The 18719-nt window shown below is 48.4% G+C and overlaps 1 protein-coding gene across 1 annotated transcript in view; it reads right to left on the bottom strand.

Annotated features, from left to right (window-relative positions):
- Positions 1–16607, bottom strand: part of ARHGAP17 (Rho GTPase activating protein 17) — a 63312-nt gene extending 46705 nt beyond the window's left edge. The window contains exon 1 of the mRNA XM_060260843.1: positions 16439–16607. Within this exon, the coding sequence (XP_060116826.1) occupies positions 16439–16491 (53 nt within the window). The 5' untranslated portion in view covers positions 16492–16607. The remainder of the gene's footprint in view (positions 1–16438) is intronic.
- Positions 16608–18719: the final 2112 nt, after the last annotated feature.

Genomic DNA, 18719 nt, shown 5'->3' with positions numbered 1-18719 from the left:
CTTCGTCCAAATGGAAGACCCGCTTCAACCTGAACAGCATCTTTCAATGGGCAGGACGTGAGCAATACTCCCTCCAAGCTGTGGAGTCTTGTGAGCAAAAATTCTGCTTCGTAGGCTGCTGGCATTTGGTTGTGAGCTACCATATAAATTAGATTGCTCTGGGGCCATTTTTCCTGAGTTGAGACAAAAACATGTGAGCCAGAGGCTACAGAACTGAGAGCTAGCTCACACTAAGTCAGCTAAGTGGGAACACTGGACATGAGACAGCTTCTTCCCAAAGCCATGCAAAGTCCCCGTTCTTTTCGACTTTTTGCCAACACCTCAGACACAGGAAACTCTTCCTTACTTAAATGCCTGTCATCTCACCAAATCTGGGCTGCTGCTCAGAGGGCATGATGAACCAAAGCCTTGCCACTTTGAGCCTCCGCTGTTTTGGTTTCCTCATCCTCCAGTGCACTTTAGGGAGGGTAATTTTGCCAGTCCCAAGGGGAAAACAGCTGTTTACACCTGGTCAGCCAGAAAACATGAACAAACTAAAGACACATTTGATGGCCTGACTCAATTATTCATACCTGAAGTAAACACCAGGCCAGGCCAGCCGAAGGGCCACCTCACTGCCTCCAGGCCTGGCCCATCACCTCCTCATTTGCTCACAACAAGAATCGCCTTGCTGCATCCAAAACCAGCAAGCCAAACAAAGACCCAGTCAAGAGCACAGAAGAAGGACTTGATGGAGACACCCAATCATCGCTTGCTGCCAACCCCTGGAGTCCTCTTCATGAGAAAAGTGCTTAAATAAAGCATGGCTGATGCTTGCACTACCTTTACCTTGATGTAAGTTGCAAAGCCAATACATGCCCAGATGAGGTACTGGTAGGTTCTGCAAAGATCCTGCAGCAACTGCTACGAAGGCTTAAGCTTCCCCAGAGACAGAGCTTGGCTCTGAATTTCAGGATTCCTTTTTGTAGGATTGCTTGGTGGTTATTTTGGCAGATGAAGTCATCCCTGTTTTAAAAATTCTAGAGGCTCTGAAAAACACACCCAGACCAGGCTGGTCACAGGCATGCCGCAGAAGATGTCAGATCTGCAACGGTCCCACACTACACAGGCGAGAGAGTGCTTTAAAAACCATTAAGGATGGGTGGCCTTTTCCAGAAGAGCCAGTTTCACACAAGGATAGTTTGCTTGGAATGGGAACTGGTTTGACGTACCATGTGTCTCACCATAACGTCTCTTCCTATTTGTTGTTGTTCAGTCGCACAGTCAAGTCCGACTCTTTGCGACCCCGTGGACAAAGTCATGCCAGGCCCTCCTGTCTTCCACCATCCTCCGAAGTCTGCTCAAATTTGTGTTTGTTACATCAGTAACACTGTCCCGCCATCTCATCTTTTGCCGCCCCCTTCTTCTTTTGCCTTCTGTCTTTCCAACATCAGGATCTTCTCCAGTAAGGGCTCCCTTCTCATTTGGTGGCCAAAGTATTTGAGCTTCAGCATTTGACCTTCCAGGGAACAGTCTGGGTTGATTTCCCTTAGGACTGACTGATTGGATGTTCTTGCAGGCCAAGGGACTCTCAAGAGTCTTCTCCAGCACCACATCTCAAAAGCATCTATTCGGCTTCAAAATCACCCCAAACAAAAACATTTTCTGAAAGATGCGGGGGGGGGGGGGGAGAATTACTGACAATGCCAAGCCTGGGTTTACACAGCCTCAACAGTCCATCTGTTTTCTTCCCTCAAATTCAAGAGTAATCCACTATGCCTGTAAGGAAGCCAAGGTCTCTCAAAACCCTTCACTGACTCCCGACTCACCACATACAATTCAGGCAACTGCAGATAATTTCAAAGTGACAGAGCAGATGAACTCTGGCCTGGATTGTGTAGGGATTGTGTAGGCTGTTGCTCCGTGGGCGGATACACCCAGAATTAAGGACCCAACTACCTTCTCAAAGAACCGCAGCAGATGACACGAGGCCTACCTGGCCAGGCTTATTCCAAGCAACCAGCAAATGGGATGAGCCAACGGCACAGACAAAACCACGAAGGGACAGATCCAGGGGGGCAGCAGCTGTGCTGGTCTGAAGCAGCAGAACAAAGCAGGAGTCCAGTAGCACCTTTAAGACCAACCAAATTGGTCAGAATGGAAGCTTTTGCGTGCAGGCATACTTCTTCAGACGAGGGAATGGGGTACAGTGAGACAGAGGCCCCATTCCTGGGCCTGATCCTCAAATAAGTCATGCCATAACTGAAGGGACTTCACAGCACTCGGAAAAGATTTAAAGACCTTGGAGAGGCAGACAGTAAAAAGCCCCTCCCAAGGAGGTCTTCCCCCCTTCCCAATTTTCCTGATATGAAATCTGGACATTTCGGGGAGTATTGAAAACACCACCTATGAAACATTTTCTCTTTTGGAATTAAGTACAATTGCACTTTAAGGCAAAGCTTATTTACTAAATGTAACATGATTTTCATCTGAGAATCTACACCATTAGATAATTTCTGTGTGTTCTGCAGATAGACACAACACACTTCCACATTTCTACCTATTTAAAAGTGATTGATTTTGTCAGAAATCAAGAAGTCTGCTAAGAAGTCTGTAATATGCTATTGAAGAGATTAGTATATTACGAAGCTCAACTTGAGTACACAGCTATATATGACAAGTATATGAGAGCGCTTCTGTCCAAATAATAGACCCTCTTTTCTTTTCTACAGAACTGGTGCCTTGTTTTTGCTTCTTCCTATCCCTCAGGTGTTAAGAACCTAAGAGAAGCCACGTTGTATCAGGCCAATGGCCCATCCAGTCCAACACTTTGTGTCACATAATAACATAAGAGAAGCCACGTTGGATCAGGCCAATGGCCCCTCCAGTCCAACACTCTGTGTCACATAAGAGAAGCCATGTTGGATCAGGCCAATGGCCCCTCCAGTCCAACACTCTGTGTCACATAAGAACATAAGAGAAGCCATGTTGGATCAGGCCAATGGACCATCCAGTCCAACACTCTGTGTCACACAGTGGCCAAAAAAAAAAAATTATACACACACACACACACACAGACTGTGGCTAATAGCCACTGATGGACCTCTGCTCCATATTTTTATCTAGCCCCCTCTTGAAGCTGTCTATGCTTGTAGCCGCCACCACCTCCTGTGGCAGTGAATTCCACATGTTAATCACCCTTTGGGTGAAGAAGTACCTCCTTTTATCCGTTCTAACCCGACTGCTCAGCAATTTCATTGAATGCCCACAAGTTCTTGTATTGTGAGAAAGGGAGAAAAGTACTTTTTTCTCTACTTTCTCCATCCCATGCATTATCTTGTAAACCTCTATCATGTCACCCCACAGTCGACGTTTCTCCAAGGTAAAGAGCCCCAAGCGTTTTAACCAAGAAGAGGGGGAAATCAGTTTGTAGCTCTCCCCCTCTAGTACCACATATATTCACAATGCAGCTTGTAGAAAAAACAGCATTTACACTACTAAATCTCACAAATTATGCCAAACGGTATGGCATTTTATATGCAGAGTTACCAATTATGCATTTTACGTTAAAGCAGTAAACTAAGACTCGATTAAGTATTGCTCCTGTTTTGTTTCGCTCTGCGCCATGGTGCTGCAGATTCAGTGATCAACTTTGTACTGCATTTTGCTTTTATAGGCTTACTGATTTCTATGCTAAGTTGCCAGGAGTGGGGAATAGTTACTGAGGCAAGTGGCACAGCTACATCAGCTAGAGGTCAAAGAATACCTCCAGGGGCTCACATACATAGCCAGTGTGGAAAGATTCACACTCTTAGAAGAGACCCCAACACCATTTCACAATCTGCTTTTTGGAAGTCCCCACAAGGGACTGAAGCTAGAAGTCCCCTTGCGCAGGTGAAATTTGTCGTGCATTTTTTGGGGATTCCAGTCACAGATTTCTACCAATGGTGTCCTCTACTGGACTGGATGATGTGACAGGAAAAGGCAAGGGCTGACAGGCTGCGAGCATCGCAGAAGGAATAAACCTGCCATTTCCGAATCCTTGCACAAGGTGGGCACATGAAACATCGATGCCCTCTTGTAAAAATCTGATATGACCACGTTAAGGGTTGGAAATGCTTTCAGCTGGAAAACCAGACTCAATCTGGTAAGAAGTAATTGACGTTTGAAAAATCAAGCTGAGAGAAGGGCAAAGACTATTTCAACATCCTGTACTTCAAACTTGAACCCTGAGATCTAACAGGAGCAAGGAAGGAGTTTTTGTTAACACAACAGGTTTGTGAAATCCAGTTACTGAAGTAGTAAGTAGCAAAACCTTCCCTCCTCCCCAATTTAAGCTTGCTCTGTCAAAGGCAAGGAGCGGCATTTGCTGTTTCACTTCCTCTCAGACATCAATTTGGGGACTCCCCAACCCCCCCCCCCCCACACAATTATTTACTCAACAGCCAGGGCAGCATTTTTTAGCCACACATCCCGGCTGCTTCATAACTATAACTATGAAAGCAGGAAGGCGAATCCGCTTATCCACACATAGTTAAGACCAGAGGATGTGTCTGGGGGGGGGGGGGGGGAGGACGGGGGGGAGGTAGTGAAGTCTGCAATTTGAAAGAAGACAGCTGAAACGTGCTCTTCTCTGCAAGTTTCACAACAGAGGTTTCCAACTTCAGTTAATGTGTCCCTGCAGAGAACTTCTGGACTTCCTGAAAATTAAGGGCATGCTTTCTCTCACAGACTTAAGAGGATGGGTTCTGAACAGGCCTACAGTAAAACTGACATTGTTTGGCATGTTAACAATGGACGGTATTCTAAAATTTTCCCAGTTCACACACAGACAAAACATCTCTAGAAACAAACAAATCTGCACAGGGTGTTTTGGTAACAACCTTCCAGAGAATGACAAACATTCCAAAAGTTTGCTTCCGAAGGAGAAGGGGCAGGGAGGTCACTTTGATGCAGCTCGACCTGCCCAAAAAGCTCTTGGACTCTGGCCTGCATTTCCCAGCTGCCTTCTCATTGCTTTGCCTCAACTGAATCCACTGAGCAAATCCAAAATGCTGGCAATTTCATGACAAGTCTGATCCCGGCTTCCTGCTCCAGGAAAGAGAGCCAGTTAGGTGTAGTGGTTAAGTGTGTTGACTCTTATCTGGGAGAACCGGGTTTGATTCCCCACTCCTCCACTTGCACCTGCTGGAATGGCCTTGGGTCAGCCAGAGCTCTTGCAGAGCTGTCCTTGAAAGGGCAGCTGTTGTGAGAGCCCTCTCCAGCCCCACCCACCTCACAGGGTGTCTGTTGTGGGGGAGGAAGGGAAAGGAGATTGTGAGCCGCTCTGAGACTTTTCGGAGTGGAGGGCGGGATATAAATCCAATATCTCCATCTACCTCACAGGGTGTCTGTTGTGGGGGAGGAAGGTAAAGGAGATTGTGAGCCGCTCTGAGACTCTTCGGAGTGGAGGGCAGGATATAAATCCAATATCTTCATCTACCTCACAGGGTGTCTGTTGTGGGGGAGGAAGGGAAAGGAGATTGTGAGCCGCTCTGAGACTCTTCGGAGTGGAGGGCGGGATATAAATCCAATCTCTTCATCTACCTCACAAGGTGTCTGTTGTGGGGGAGGAAGGGAAAGGAGATTGTGAGCCGCTCTGAGACTCTTCGGAGTGGAGGGCGGGATATAAATCCAATATCTTCATCTACTTCACAAGGTGTCTGTTGTGGGGGAGGAAGGTAAAGGAGATTGTGAGCCGCTCTGAGACTCTTCGGAGTGGAGGGCGGGATATAAATCCAGTATCTTCATCTACCTCACAGGGTGTCTGTTGTGGGGGAGGAAGGGAAAGGAGATTGTGAGCCGCTCTGAGACTTTTCGGAGTGGAGGGCGGGATATAAATCCAATATCTTCATCTTCTTCTTCTTCTTCTCCTTCCTCCCCAAGGATCCAACTGAGCTGACAGTGAGCCCCATCGCAGCCCCCCTCTTTTTGAAAACCTTTCCTCCGCTTGTGTTAAGCCCCTTTCCCTGGCCAGGAACTTACAATCTGAAAGGCTGATTTCGGTGCTCCAAGAACAGGCTCAACCCAAGCAAAGGCGCAGCTCTCCCCCTCCCTCTTATTGCCTCTCCTTCTCTCAACCCAGAATTACACGTTGCTGGTCTTCAGGGCACCGCTGGGCTCAAACTCTGTGCCTTGCTTCAGGCCAACAGGGCGACCCAACGGACTCTGTCCTGCGAGATGGTCGGTCTTTATTACCAGAGGGACACCCCTGGCTCTCGGCTTTCGTTACAGACCCAGGAGGTCCAAGCTGGAAAAAGGGTAAAAGGAAAGGTCGTCCCCTGTGCAAGCACCAGTCATTCCTGACTCTGGGCTGATGTCGCATCACGATGTTTCCATGGCAGACTTTTTACGGGGTGGTTTGCCGCTGCCTTCCCCAGTCATCTCCACTTTCCCCCCAGCAAGCTGGGGACTCATTTGACCGACCTCGCAAGGATGGATGGCTGAGTCAACCTGGAGCCAGCTACCTGAACCACCTCCCGCTGGGATCGAACTCAGGTCGTGAGCAGAGGGCTCCGACTGCAGTACTGCAGCTTTAACACTCTGCGCCACGGGGCTGCTATTCAAGCTGGAACACCCCTCCAAAAAAAGAGTGCTCAGTGAGCAGGAACACGGAAGACAGGACAAGCCTCTGGCGTCAGGGAAGAAGCCCTCATGGCGCAACACTCCTGACCTCCCCCCCCGCCCCAGACCGACTTGCCTTATTCTCTGGGAGCCAGCTGTGGGCACTGGCATGGCACCCACCCACCCCCGACGGGCTGCTGCATCATCCGCAGCACCTCGGCTGAATTAGCCTTCAACAGCTTGAGTGACGTCACTCCCAGAGGCTTCGGCAAAATCACTGAGGCCAGCCTAGGCAGCTCTCACGTGGGCCAGGGGCACGACGACGCTTGGCATCAAGAACTGCTCTTGAGAGAACTTGTGGCCGACCCAAGGCCACTCCAGCAGCTGCATGTGGAGGAGTGAATTCATTCACAAATTCAGCACAATGGACCACTCCCTCCCAATAGGGTCATGGGATTCTTATCTCACCGCAGATGCTAATTTTCTGCTCCCAACCATCTCCCCTCTGGTGATCGCAAGATGCAGGGCACCTCTTTTGCGAGTCTTTAAGGTGCTGCCGGACTCTGGCTCTTTTCTACAGTTCAACAGCAAACAACATGGCTGCCCTCTGAAACTATCAAACTGTACAGAACCCTTCCATTCAAGACTGGCATTCCCCAGCCGCAAGAAAAACCACTCTGGTAAAACCAGGATAATTTGTATCACTGTCCATCCGCAGCAAGTCTTTGCAAAGACGAAAAACCTGCTAATCCAGGCACCTAATTCTTCGCCTCTAGACAGAAAATAGAGGATTATGACTGTATCACCGAAAACAAAAATATCCAGTAGCGATGCACGCTATGCAAACTAGCTAAACAGGATGGACTCTTTTGCAAACAAAAGGCATTCTCTCCTGAATGGTTTAGGGGGGGAAACCAGGAGGTCAAACCAAACTATATTTCACCCGCTTTCCCCAAACCAGAAGGTGAAATATATCCAGCTGTACATGAGTGCTCTGAGGTGGAGCAGTCCGCTCTGATAACCTGACTGCTCCTTCTTGCAGACACCGAGTAAAAGTCCACTTCCCAAATTAAAGCAAGGATGACAATGAAAAGAAGAAAAACATTTGAAAGAACCAGGGGTGACGGACTTTGACTAATTAGCCTGACCATTAAGGCCTTTATAAAATTAGATTTATCCAATGATGCCTGGGGTGGAAAGAGCTGGCAAAGAGGACTTTATCTCCCTCTCCCCAAATACTAGAACTCGAGGTCATCCAATGATGGGCAGTAGAGGATGGACAAAAGGAAACACTTCTTGACAGAGGGAGTGAGGCTGCCAGAAGATGTCATGAGGGCCACAGGCACAGACATCTTGAAAAGGACACTTGTCAGATCCATGGAGGAGACGTCTGTCAGTGGCCACTAGTCAGGGTGGATGAGGGGAACCTCCACATTCAGAAGCACTAAACCTCTGAAGCCCAGAGCCAGGAGGTAACACTGGGGAAGGCCGTGGCCTCTCTGCCCTGTTGTTGGCCTCCAGAGGAACTGGTTGGCCTCTGTGTGAGTCAGGAGGCTGGACTAGATGGACCCTCCCTGGTCTGACCCAGCAGGGCTCTTCTGATGCTCTTCTCAGGGGGCCTTGGCCTCTCTGCTCTGTTGCTGGTCCTCCAGAGGAACTGGCTGGCCTCTGTGTGAGACAGGATGCTGGACTAGATGGACCCTCCCTGGTCTGACCCAGCAGGGCTCTTCTGATGTTCTTTTCAGGGGAAGGCCTCGGCCTCTCTGCCCTGTTGTTGGCCCTCCAGAGGAACTGGTTGGCCACTGTGAGAGACAGGAGGCTGGACTAGATGGACCCTCCCTGGTCTGACCCAGCAGGGCTCTTCTGATATTCTCCTCAGGGAAAAGCCTCGGCCTCTGTGCCCTGTTGTTGGTCCTCCAGAGGAACTGGCTGGCCACTGTGTGAGACAGGAGGCTGGACTAGATGGACCCTCAGTGGTCTGACCCAGCAGGGCTCTTCTGATGCTCTTCTCAGGGGAAGGCCTTGGCCTCTCTGCTCTGTTGCTGGTCCTTCAGAGGAACAGGTTGGCCACTGTGTGAGACAGGAGGCTGGACTAGATGGACCCTCCCTAGTCTGATCCAGCAGGGCTCTTCTGGTGTTCTTCTCAGGGGAAGGCCTCTCTGCCCTGTTCTTCTCAGGGGAAGGCCTCTCTGCCCTGTTGTTGGCCCTCCAGAAGAACTGCTTGGTCACTGTGTGAGACAGGAGGCTGGACTAGATGGACCCTCCCTGGTCTGACCCAGCAGGGCTCTTCTGATGTTCTTCTCAGGGAAGGCCTCAGGCTCTCTGCTCTGTTGTTGGACCTCCTATGTGAGATAGGAGGCTGGGCTAGATGGACCCTCATTGGTCTGATGCAGCAGGGCTCTTCTGAGGTTCTTATGCCTCTGTCCTTTACCCTCAGGAACTGACAGCAATCAATCACTAACATATCATCCTAGGATACGTCCATGGTTCTTTCCTCCTCATAAAATCCAGAATGCCATGACTGTGCAAGAATAAAAAATAGAGCAAACAAAAAATAATCAAGGGGAAGGGAAAAGACAAGGGGGATCCAATTCCAGACTGTCCCACAGCCAAACCCGAGAACCTCGGCAGAGTTTCTATTGGAAGCAGATCCAAACATTCTTGAAGCTGAGCCTGGGGAAGATTAATGAGTATATTAACTTTAGCTTCCTCTTGCCTTACAAAAGATTTTTAACAAGCTGCAGTCATTAATTTAGAGTTTGTACAAAGGCAGCTCTTGTTGAACGGAGGGAAAAGATCACACAACGCAGGCCTGGAAACAAGGCAATGAAATGATCCATCCAGTCAGAGGAGCCCTGAGCCGTTTCCCCTCTGGAGATCCTTTAATCCAGTTTGAGGGGAACGGAAGTGCACACAGAAAAGAAGTGAAACAAAAGCTGCCACTGAGAGAGTGGCAGACACAAAGCTTGCAGGGGGGGAGGAAAAAATCTGAACAATGCCAGACAAACCAAGCCAAACGCTACGTTCTCAAATAGAAACAACAATAAGGAGGAAAACCGAAGCAATCTGCTCAAGCAGGAAAAATCCAAGAGCTGTAAATCTGAAGCAGTCACCTAAAGAGCCCGGCACGGGGCCAATAAAGAAAAATGCAGTGCTGCCCTCATAACTTTTAACCCAGCAGCCTGAAATCTGAAGCACATTTAGAGCTCTGTGAATAACTGGTTTCTGTACAGACCGAATGGTGAAGTATGTAGGCCAAATGGAGAGATTTCTGGTGCAGCAACCAAGCTGAGAAAGGACACAGAACCAGAATATTCAGAAGCCTTGAAAAGCCCACCCAGAGTAGCAGAAGAGTAGCAGTCTGAAAGCATCACTACTTAAATATACATACTTGAAAACATTAGTAAGAAATCCCAACCCACCTCAAAGGCTCACGGATTTTTTTATTGCAGACAGCGGCTTTTCCAGAAGCACAAAATTCACAGAGAAACACTAACAAAGTTTAATTCTATGTATAAGCTTTTCTGCAGTATCTGAAGAAGGATGCACGCACACAAAAAGCAAGACTCGGAATTGAACTTAGTTGGTCTTAAAGGTGCCTGACTGGACTCAAACCTTGTTCTGTTGCTTCGGATCAACAGGGAGGCCCAAGTGGATCTATCCACAGAGAAACACTGTTATGAACAGCTAGATTCAAGCCCAGCAGATTGTTAAAGGACAATATGAATTTAGCGGAGCTGAGCTTTTGAATCTTGCTTCTCTCTAAAGTGGTACTGAAGTAACCACCCTGGACACCTGAAGTAACACCATTGCAATTTATCTGATTGTTTTATTGTTTTAATATTGCTTACTGTTTATTTCTATGCTGTTAGCCTCCTTGAGTCTGCATGGAATAGGTGGGATATAAACATAACATAAATAAATACTGGACTCAAATGTAGCTGTTCACCTGCAGACTGAGAAAGACAGAAGGCAAAAGACGAAGGGGATGGCATGAGATGAGATGGCTGGACAGTGTTACGGATGTAACTAACATGAATGGGAATGGACTTTGGAGGATGCTGGAAAACAGGCGGGCCTGGCGTGACTTTGCCCGTGGGGTCGTAAAAAGTCAGACTCCTTGACTGTGCGACTGAACAACAACACAGCAGACCAGCACAGTTTTCTTCTGACGCTGTGATTAACAGTGAATCACAGGATTGGAAAGGGCCATACAGGCCATCTAGTCCAGCCCCCCCTGCCCACTGCAGGATCAGCCCCAGCAATATTTGTCCAGCCGATGCTTGAGGAGTGTGGTAGTGGGTGGGTGGGGGGGAGCTCACCATCTCCTAGGCAGCCAGTTCCACTGCTGAGAGCTGCACTTACTGTGAACTAGCAGTTCAGCCAGAAGAAGGCCAAAATCCCCCAGTCGCCCAACTTCTCTCTTCCTCATTATTTTATGCTTGTTTTAAACTCAGGTTAAACATGTAAAAACAAACATGAGTCATCAGCAAACTGGCTTGGTAATTACAGGCAAATTACGAAGAAAACTTGGCGCACTAACAGGCCATTTAACGAGCACGGGACTCCCTTTAAGGAAGTCTCTCTGTGTTTGCACCGTCCCTGCTAACACGGATCGGGGAAGCAAAAAACCCCAGGCCTGACCTGAAAAGCCCAAAGGCAAAGTTAGAGTTTCAGAGCAGTGTGACAGCTCCAGACTGCGATGCTGTCAGCGATGAAGCATGTGGGACAACACCCTTTGGCTTCACTGTCCACACAATAAGTCACACCAGCAGTTGCCACCAACCGGCAATTCTGGAAGCAGCTCCAATCTTCCCACGACGTGCGTCACATCCTTCCCGCGCCCCTGAAATCCAAGCCCTCTCACAGTGCCGCAGGATCCTCGTCATCAAATTTTATTGGAAGCATGATGTGAGCTTTACACCACAACGCATCACAGAAGAGAACACCCTCTTGACTTGAGTCCAGCAGCGGAGAAAGAGACCGTCTCCGTTGCTCTAAGTAGAATGTCTCTTCGCGCAATAAAGATGAACATATGAACATATGAAGCCGCCTTATACTGAATCAGGCCCTCGATCCATCAAAGTCAGTATTGTCTACTCAGACGGGCAGCGGCTCTCCAGGGTCTCAAGCTGAGGTTTTTCACACCTATTTGCCTGGACCCTTTTTTTTGGAGATGCCAGGAATTGAACCTGGGACCTTCTGCTTCCCAAGCAGATGCTCTACCACTGAGCCACCATCCCTCCCCAAGATGCGTGACTCAGGGGAAGCGTCTTTGTTTGGCTTGCTGAAGGTCCCAGGTTCAATCCCCGCCATCTCCAGCGGAAAGGACCAGGCAGGAGGTGATGGGAAAGACCTTCACCTGAGACCCTGGAGAGCCACTGCCAGCCTGACAATACTTACACAGAAGGACAATAGTCTGGATTTGGTATAAGGTGGATGTATGTATAACCATTTAGTGGCATCACAGCGCATAAATCCCTGAAATGGCTTTTGATAAGAATTGGGACGGTGTTTTGAATTATGTTTTAATACAGCAGTGCAAAAATCAAAACAGTCAGGAACAATACTTGTCTGGACCCAGTTTTAAAAGGCTCACAGGAGGCCAATTCAGGCTCCGTATCAGATCCCCCATTGAAGCACAGGTGTCTGCTTAGCTTCAGTTATGGAACTACACCACTCTGCCAGTTCTGGAAAAACTTCAAACTACCGTAAGCTAAACCTGTCTAAGAAAAAAGTTAAATAAGGAAGTGTTTCCATTTAAACCTGGAAAAGAATGACAGCAATGTTCTGGCCACCTGACCTTTGATTTGAGACACCGCTGCTTGCTTAGTCATGTAAAGAAGTGCACCAGCATTTTTAAGCAAGCACCGTTCTTCTGAGGAGAGGGCACTGAGCTATCTAGAAGGGAAAAATGCTAGTAGACTGTTAAGTACACCTGAGAGAGCCTGCAATAAATGAAACTGTGACAGCTGAAGCTAAGTCTCCCCTTCCTTCCCTTCCCGCCCCAGTCAAAGTCACCTTCAGACCAGTACATGCTCCCCAGGTATTCGAAGATATTTCACAAAGGTTCTGCAGGAATCCCTTACACGGAACATACCCCGTCTTCTTCCAATTCCAAAGAATGTGGTGCAGGCCTGCCTTGCCTTGCGAGCTAGCGCAGGCACCATTTGTAACCAGCATGACCTTAGTTCAGGTCTCAGCTCAAACAGAAAGACTGAGCCCTTTATCTGTAATGTGGGAATAATGATATTGACTCCTTCGAAGATTACCAGCATAATGCATACGAAGTGGTTTGAACACTCATACACACTAATACCATGCCTAAAACTGACATTTCTAATTCATTTTTCTTACTGAAGTGCCACACGGTCACTTAAATATCTACTAGGCTTGGAGTACTGAAACCAGTTCAGATTTCCTTCCTCTAGTCCTAATAACCGCTTTGCGAAAGTAGGTTAGCATGGGTTTTCCCCACAAGATCACTGTAGGGTGGAGGCAGATTGGCAGCGACCCATTAGTAAGTGGGTGGTCAGAAAGGAGATTCATTCCAACGATACACATCCTCTTTTTCCCCACAGTACTCCAAAGAGAGAGCCAAGGAAAGGGCCCCAAGTAAGTACATTGTTTCTGAATTTTTGTGAACTAGACCAGGGGTGGCCAACGGTAGCTCTCCAGATGTTTTTTGCCTACAACTCCCATCAACCCCAGCCATTGGCCATGCTGGCTGGGGCTGATGGGAGTTGTAGGCAAAAAAACCTCTGGAGAGCTACCGTTGGCCACCCCTGAACTAGACTCAAGAGTCACTCCATACCCAAGAGCTCCAAGGCACTCACATTTCTTGGATAGTTTCAGCCTCGGGGGAATTTTCTGAAACTGCCAAGCGACTGAGGAGTCACTCCCCCAAGAGCTTAGCTACTAAATTAAAGGGTAACCCCAGGAATGTGCTAGCACACCCCCAGTTTTATTTCCTCACTAAATTTTTATCCCATCTTTGGGTCTGGAAGACCAAAAGGCAATCACAGCCAGGGCTGCACCTGTATCAATGCCAATACTTTGGAGGAAAAACCCTTTCCCCACAACTGGTTAGACCAGGGGTGACCAAATTGTGGCCCAGGAACCACATGTGGCTCTTTCACACATATTGTGTGGCTCTTGAAGCCCCCACTGTCCCATCAACCAGCCCTGTCTCTTTAGGCATTTGTCTCTTTAAATCACTTCACCAAGCCAGCCAGTGGCTTGGAGGATGCATGTAAAGTTAAAGTTGCTTTCTTTCCACCTTCCTCTCCCCCCATCTATTTGCCTTCCTTCCAGCTCTCAAACATCTGGCATTCATTCATTGGCTCTTCATTAAGCAACTTTGGCCACCCCTGGGTTAGACTCTGTGCCAACCACAGTTAGCCACTGTAACATTCAACACCGCTTCCAGGAAGGGGGGGGACTCCGATCCTACTCTGGCTAACATTGCCTAACAGCTTTTGCAATATCCTGGATAAGTAGGCCTTCATTAACTCAATTTTACAGATGAGAACTAAAGGCCAATGGCAACCTGAAACCAGCCCATCAGGTACGACTTGAATCCAGGGCTTCTGAAACCAAGCATGACACTCTCCGTTGACTCGGAAATCCAAAACGCTTAAGGAGAACCCCTCACTAACTACTGAGGAAAGCATCAACCTAGCACTGAGAAGGATTTGCTGTATTCCTGGCCTTCATTTCTTCACAGCTCCAGGGACTAACAAACACAAAGTGGGGATCCTCATACCTGCATGCCTCCAGTAAGAGGAAAACCTTTCCAAGTCAACCGGATGAGCACAATCCGGAAGCTCTCCTGCTTAATTTCAGATCCTGGGTGGATTATTTATAAAACATAAATACTGTTTTTCTGTTATACACTCAAACCCGTTTTTCAAACATTAACAGACAGCATAAACAATGATGAAAGAATGGTAACTGAATACTGATAAACAATACTAACTGTATTCAAATCCTGTAACACTTCAGAAACCAACAAGATTTCCAGGGTAGAAGCTTTTCAGAGTCTGGCCAAAGGAACGCTGACTCCCTGTTCAGTTCTCCAACACTTTTTAGCTTCTCAGGTGCCCCTGGGATCAAATCTGGCTGTTCACCAACGTGGCTACCCTCTAAAACTACTAACAATTATTTTGAATCAGAACAGCGTAAAATTAAAAGAGCTCAGTTGCTTGACATAATGTGGGTTTGAAGCACTGTGTTTTGGGTGGCAGGGGGAATCTTCAGTCTCAGAATTGTTCTAAGCTTTCCATACCATTGGTTGCTGTTAACAAAACAAGTTTTTATGTCTGATAAAGAGGAAGCTTTGCCTCTTAAAATCTCAATGCTTGTGGGTCTCTAGGGTACTACTGGACCCAAATCTATATATTTTGTTTTTTAAAAAAACTTTCCTTTAATGGTCAACTCTTTTGAACTAAGGTCTCAAGTCAGGCCATACTCAATGAGTTTTAGCTTCAAGTGGGTTGCTGCATTGGTCTGAAATGGCAGGAAAAAGTCTGAGTCCACCTTGAAGACCAACAAAGCCTTATTATTCAAGGCATATATATATATATATATATATATATATATATATATATATATATATATATTAATTTGAATTATATGTGCACACAAAAGCTAATATCTAAAACAAAACTTTGTTGGCCTTCAAGGTGCTGCTGGACTCAAATTTTGTTCAATAAAACAAAGCAAGAGTCAAGTTTCACCTTTAAGACCAGCAAAGTTTTATTCAGAATGTAAGTTTTTGTGTGCTAGAAGGACACTTCATCAGAATCCAGAAACTCCGTTGGGCTACTGGGCAATAAACAGAACTATCCCAGCCCCCTTTTGAATCCATCAAAGCCAATGGACGTCATCACATCTTGTGGCACTGGGTCCCACTGCTCAGCTCCTTACTGTGTAAGTACTACTTCCTTTTGACCTTGATAAAATTTCTGATGAAGTGTGCTTCTAGCACACAAGAAAGCTTACATTCTGAATAAGACTTTGTTGATCTTAAAGGTGCAACTTGACTCCTACTTCGTTCTACTGCTTCAGACCAACACGGCTGCCCGCTTGGATCTATCTTCATTCAATAAGTTTTATTTATTTTGTGTCGACAGATCCAAGCAGGCAGCCGTGTTGGTCTGAAGCAGCAGAACAAAGTAGGAGTCAAGTTTCACCTTTAAGACCAACAAAGTTTTATTCAGAACATCAGCTTTTGTGTGTTCTAAGCACATTTCATCAGACACTTCATCCAGCACAAAAGGAAGTAGCACTTACACAGTAAGAAGCTGAGCTGTGGTTTATGTAGCTCTGCTCACTGTACCTGGAATCAGTCTGACGAAGGGTGCTTAGAGAGCACATGAAAGCTTCCATTCTGAATAAAACTTGCTTGGCCTTAAAGGTGCCCCTTGGCTCTTACTTTCATTTGTTTGTTTCATTGTCCCATGCATATGTCTGATTGTGGTCCAAGCTGAACGACTTCTATCTGCTCCTGGATCTATTGCAAGTCATGACAATCTCTTGCGCCGCTTCTCCCTCCTGCCTCCGGTGCTGCATATAAATATCCTGAATATAAGCGCAAGGCAAGGCACTGATTCAATCAGCGCCCCTGCAAAGAATATGCTTTATTACTATTGATTTGTTGTAATACCTCTGGAGGGAGGGACGGGCGCCCAAGGCGGCCTTTTAAAATAAGCCCAGGCCAGGCCGCCCCCCCCCACTCCAAGGGGGAGGGCGGAGAGCTGGGTCTCCATGGCAACGGGCCTGGCAGGGTCTCCATGGCAACGGGCCTGGTCTCCTCCCTCCTCCCCCCCCAGCGACGCCCTTGCCGCGGCCTCACCTGCCCACCGTCTGGTTGGCCAGCTGCCTCATGCGGTTGAACTGCTTCTTCATGGCGGCGGCGGCGGCGGGGCCTCCTTCCTTCCTTCCACCTTCGGCCGCTTCTGGTCTCCTTCGCGGCCGCGGCGGCGACTCTCCCCGAGCGCCTCAGTCACTCCTCAGCCGGCCTCCCGCCCCCACCGGAAGCCGCCGCGGCCACTTCCGGCTCTCCCCGAGCGAGTCCCGCCCGGACGCTGCGCCTCTGCGGATCACGTGACGCGGGGGAGGACGGCACAACGAGCATCCGGGCACTTGCCAGAAAGAGTGGCGTTGCGCGCGAGAGTTCTAAGGCATTCGGCACTTCCGGCTATGTTCCTGCAGCTCCTCTCGCGACTCCCTTTAAAAAAAAAAATCAGCCCAGAAAGAAGCTGGATTCTCTAATCTGGACAAACTGAAGGCACATTAAAATAGCTTTTAATGGTTAGCTCGTTTCTTTTCTTTTCAGTTTAAATTTTATTGAATTTTTGAAAAACTTAACTGGCAAAACAAGCATAAGGGGTTTCATTCCAAGCATTACAAACAAGTAGCGTGTGAGATCAACATATGCATCCATTAACCAACATCCAAAGGAAGTTACATATTAGTATATTGACCATCTTGACCAGATTTATATTTTAGGATCCCTGAAAAGCTCATTTCGATTTTAATCGATTTCGATTTATACCTAATTAATCCAGGACCTGATTCCATGCGCTTCGGTTTTCATAACAGCTCTTTACCCAGCCTCCCGCCAATACCGGAAGCCGTAGAGCCACTTCCGGGTCTCCCTGAGTGCCTCCTGCCCAGTGGCTACGCCTCGAAGGATCATGTGATGCGGGGAAGGCGGGGCAAGGGGAGCCACAGCAACGTCCGAGCACTCGTCGGAAAGAGTGAGGTAACGCTCAAGCGTTCTAGGAGGCGGCACTTCCGGCTCACAGTAGGCATGCATACCCCTACAGAATGCGGGGCTCTTGCGGGGAGAATTTTTCTCCCAGAGTCCGGGGGATTCTCAGCCGGCGTGAGGGGCTGGGGGGAGAGAAAGGAGGTCGACCCCCCACCCTCTCCACCCAGAAGAACCCAATGCAACCTCCCCCCTCCCTCCATTCTAAGGCCAAAAGAACATCAGAAGAGCCCTGCTGGGTCAGACCAGGGAGGGCCCATCTAGTCCAGCCTCTTGTCTCACACAGTGGCCACCCAGTTCCTCTGAAGGGCCAACAACAGGGCAGAGAGGCTGAGGCCTTCCCCTGAGAAGACCATAAGAGCCCTGCTGGGTCAGACCAGGGAGGGTCCATCTAGTCCAGCCTCCTGTCTCACACAGTGGCCAGCCAGTTCCTCTGGAGGGCCAATAATGGGGCAGAGAGGCTGAGGCCTTCCCCTGAGAAGAACATCACAAGAGCCCTGCTGGGTCAGACCAGGGAGGGTCCATCTAGTCCAGCCTCCTGTCTCACACAGTGGCCAACCAGTTCCTCTGGTGGGCCAATAACAGGGCAGAGATGCCAAGGCCTTCCCCTGAGAAGAACATCAGAAGAGCCCTGCTGGGTCAGAGCAGTGAGGGTCCATCTACTTCAGGCTTCTGTCTCACACAGGGACCAGCTAGTTCCTCGGGGGGGGGGGGGGGGTCAACAACAGGGCAGAGAGGCCGAGGCCTTCCCCTGAGAAGAGCATCAGAAGAATCCCACTGGATTGGACCAGTGAGGGTCCATCTAGTTCAGCTTCCTGTCTCACAGTGGCTGACCAGTTCCTTTGGAGGTCCAACAACATGGCACAGAGGCCAAAGCTTTCATGAGAACATAAGAGAAGCCTTGCTGGATCAAAGAGGGTCCATCTAGTCCAGCATCCCGTCTCATTCAGTGGCCAACCAGTTCCCCAGGAAGGCCTGCAAAAGGGCAGAGAGGCCAATGCCTAAGAAGAGCTCTGTTGGATCAGACCAGTGAGGGCCCCTCTAGTCCACCAGCTGGTCTCACACAGTGGCCAAAGAGTTCCTCTGGAGGGCTAGCAAGAAGGTAGAGACGCTGAGGCCTTCCCCTGATGTTGCCTTCTGGCTCTCTGGGATTCAACAGCTGATTGCCTCTGTTTGCAGAGGTTCCCTTCAGTCACCATGGCCAGCAGCCACTGATAGACTCACCCTCCATGAATCTGTCTAATCCCCTTTTAAAACTGTCTATTCCTGTGGCCATCACACGGTCTCAAGCTGAGGTTTTTCACACCTGCTTGCCTGGACCCTTTTGAGTTGGAGATGCCAGGGATTGAACCTGGGACCTTCT

This window comes from Heteronotia binoei, chromosome 20 (assembly GCF_032191835.1).
Source record: "Heteronotia binoei isolate CCM8104 ecotype False Entrance Well chromosome 20, APGP_CSIRO_Hbin_v1, whole genome shotgun sequence".
Classification (NCBI taxonomy): Eukaryota; Metazoa; Chordata; class Lepidosauria; order Squamata; family Gekkonidae; genus Heteronotia; species Heteronotia binoei.
The sequence above is the reverse complement of the archived record's forward strand: the minus strand, read 5'-3'. Positions and strand labels throughout refer to the sequence as shown.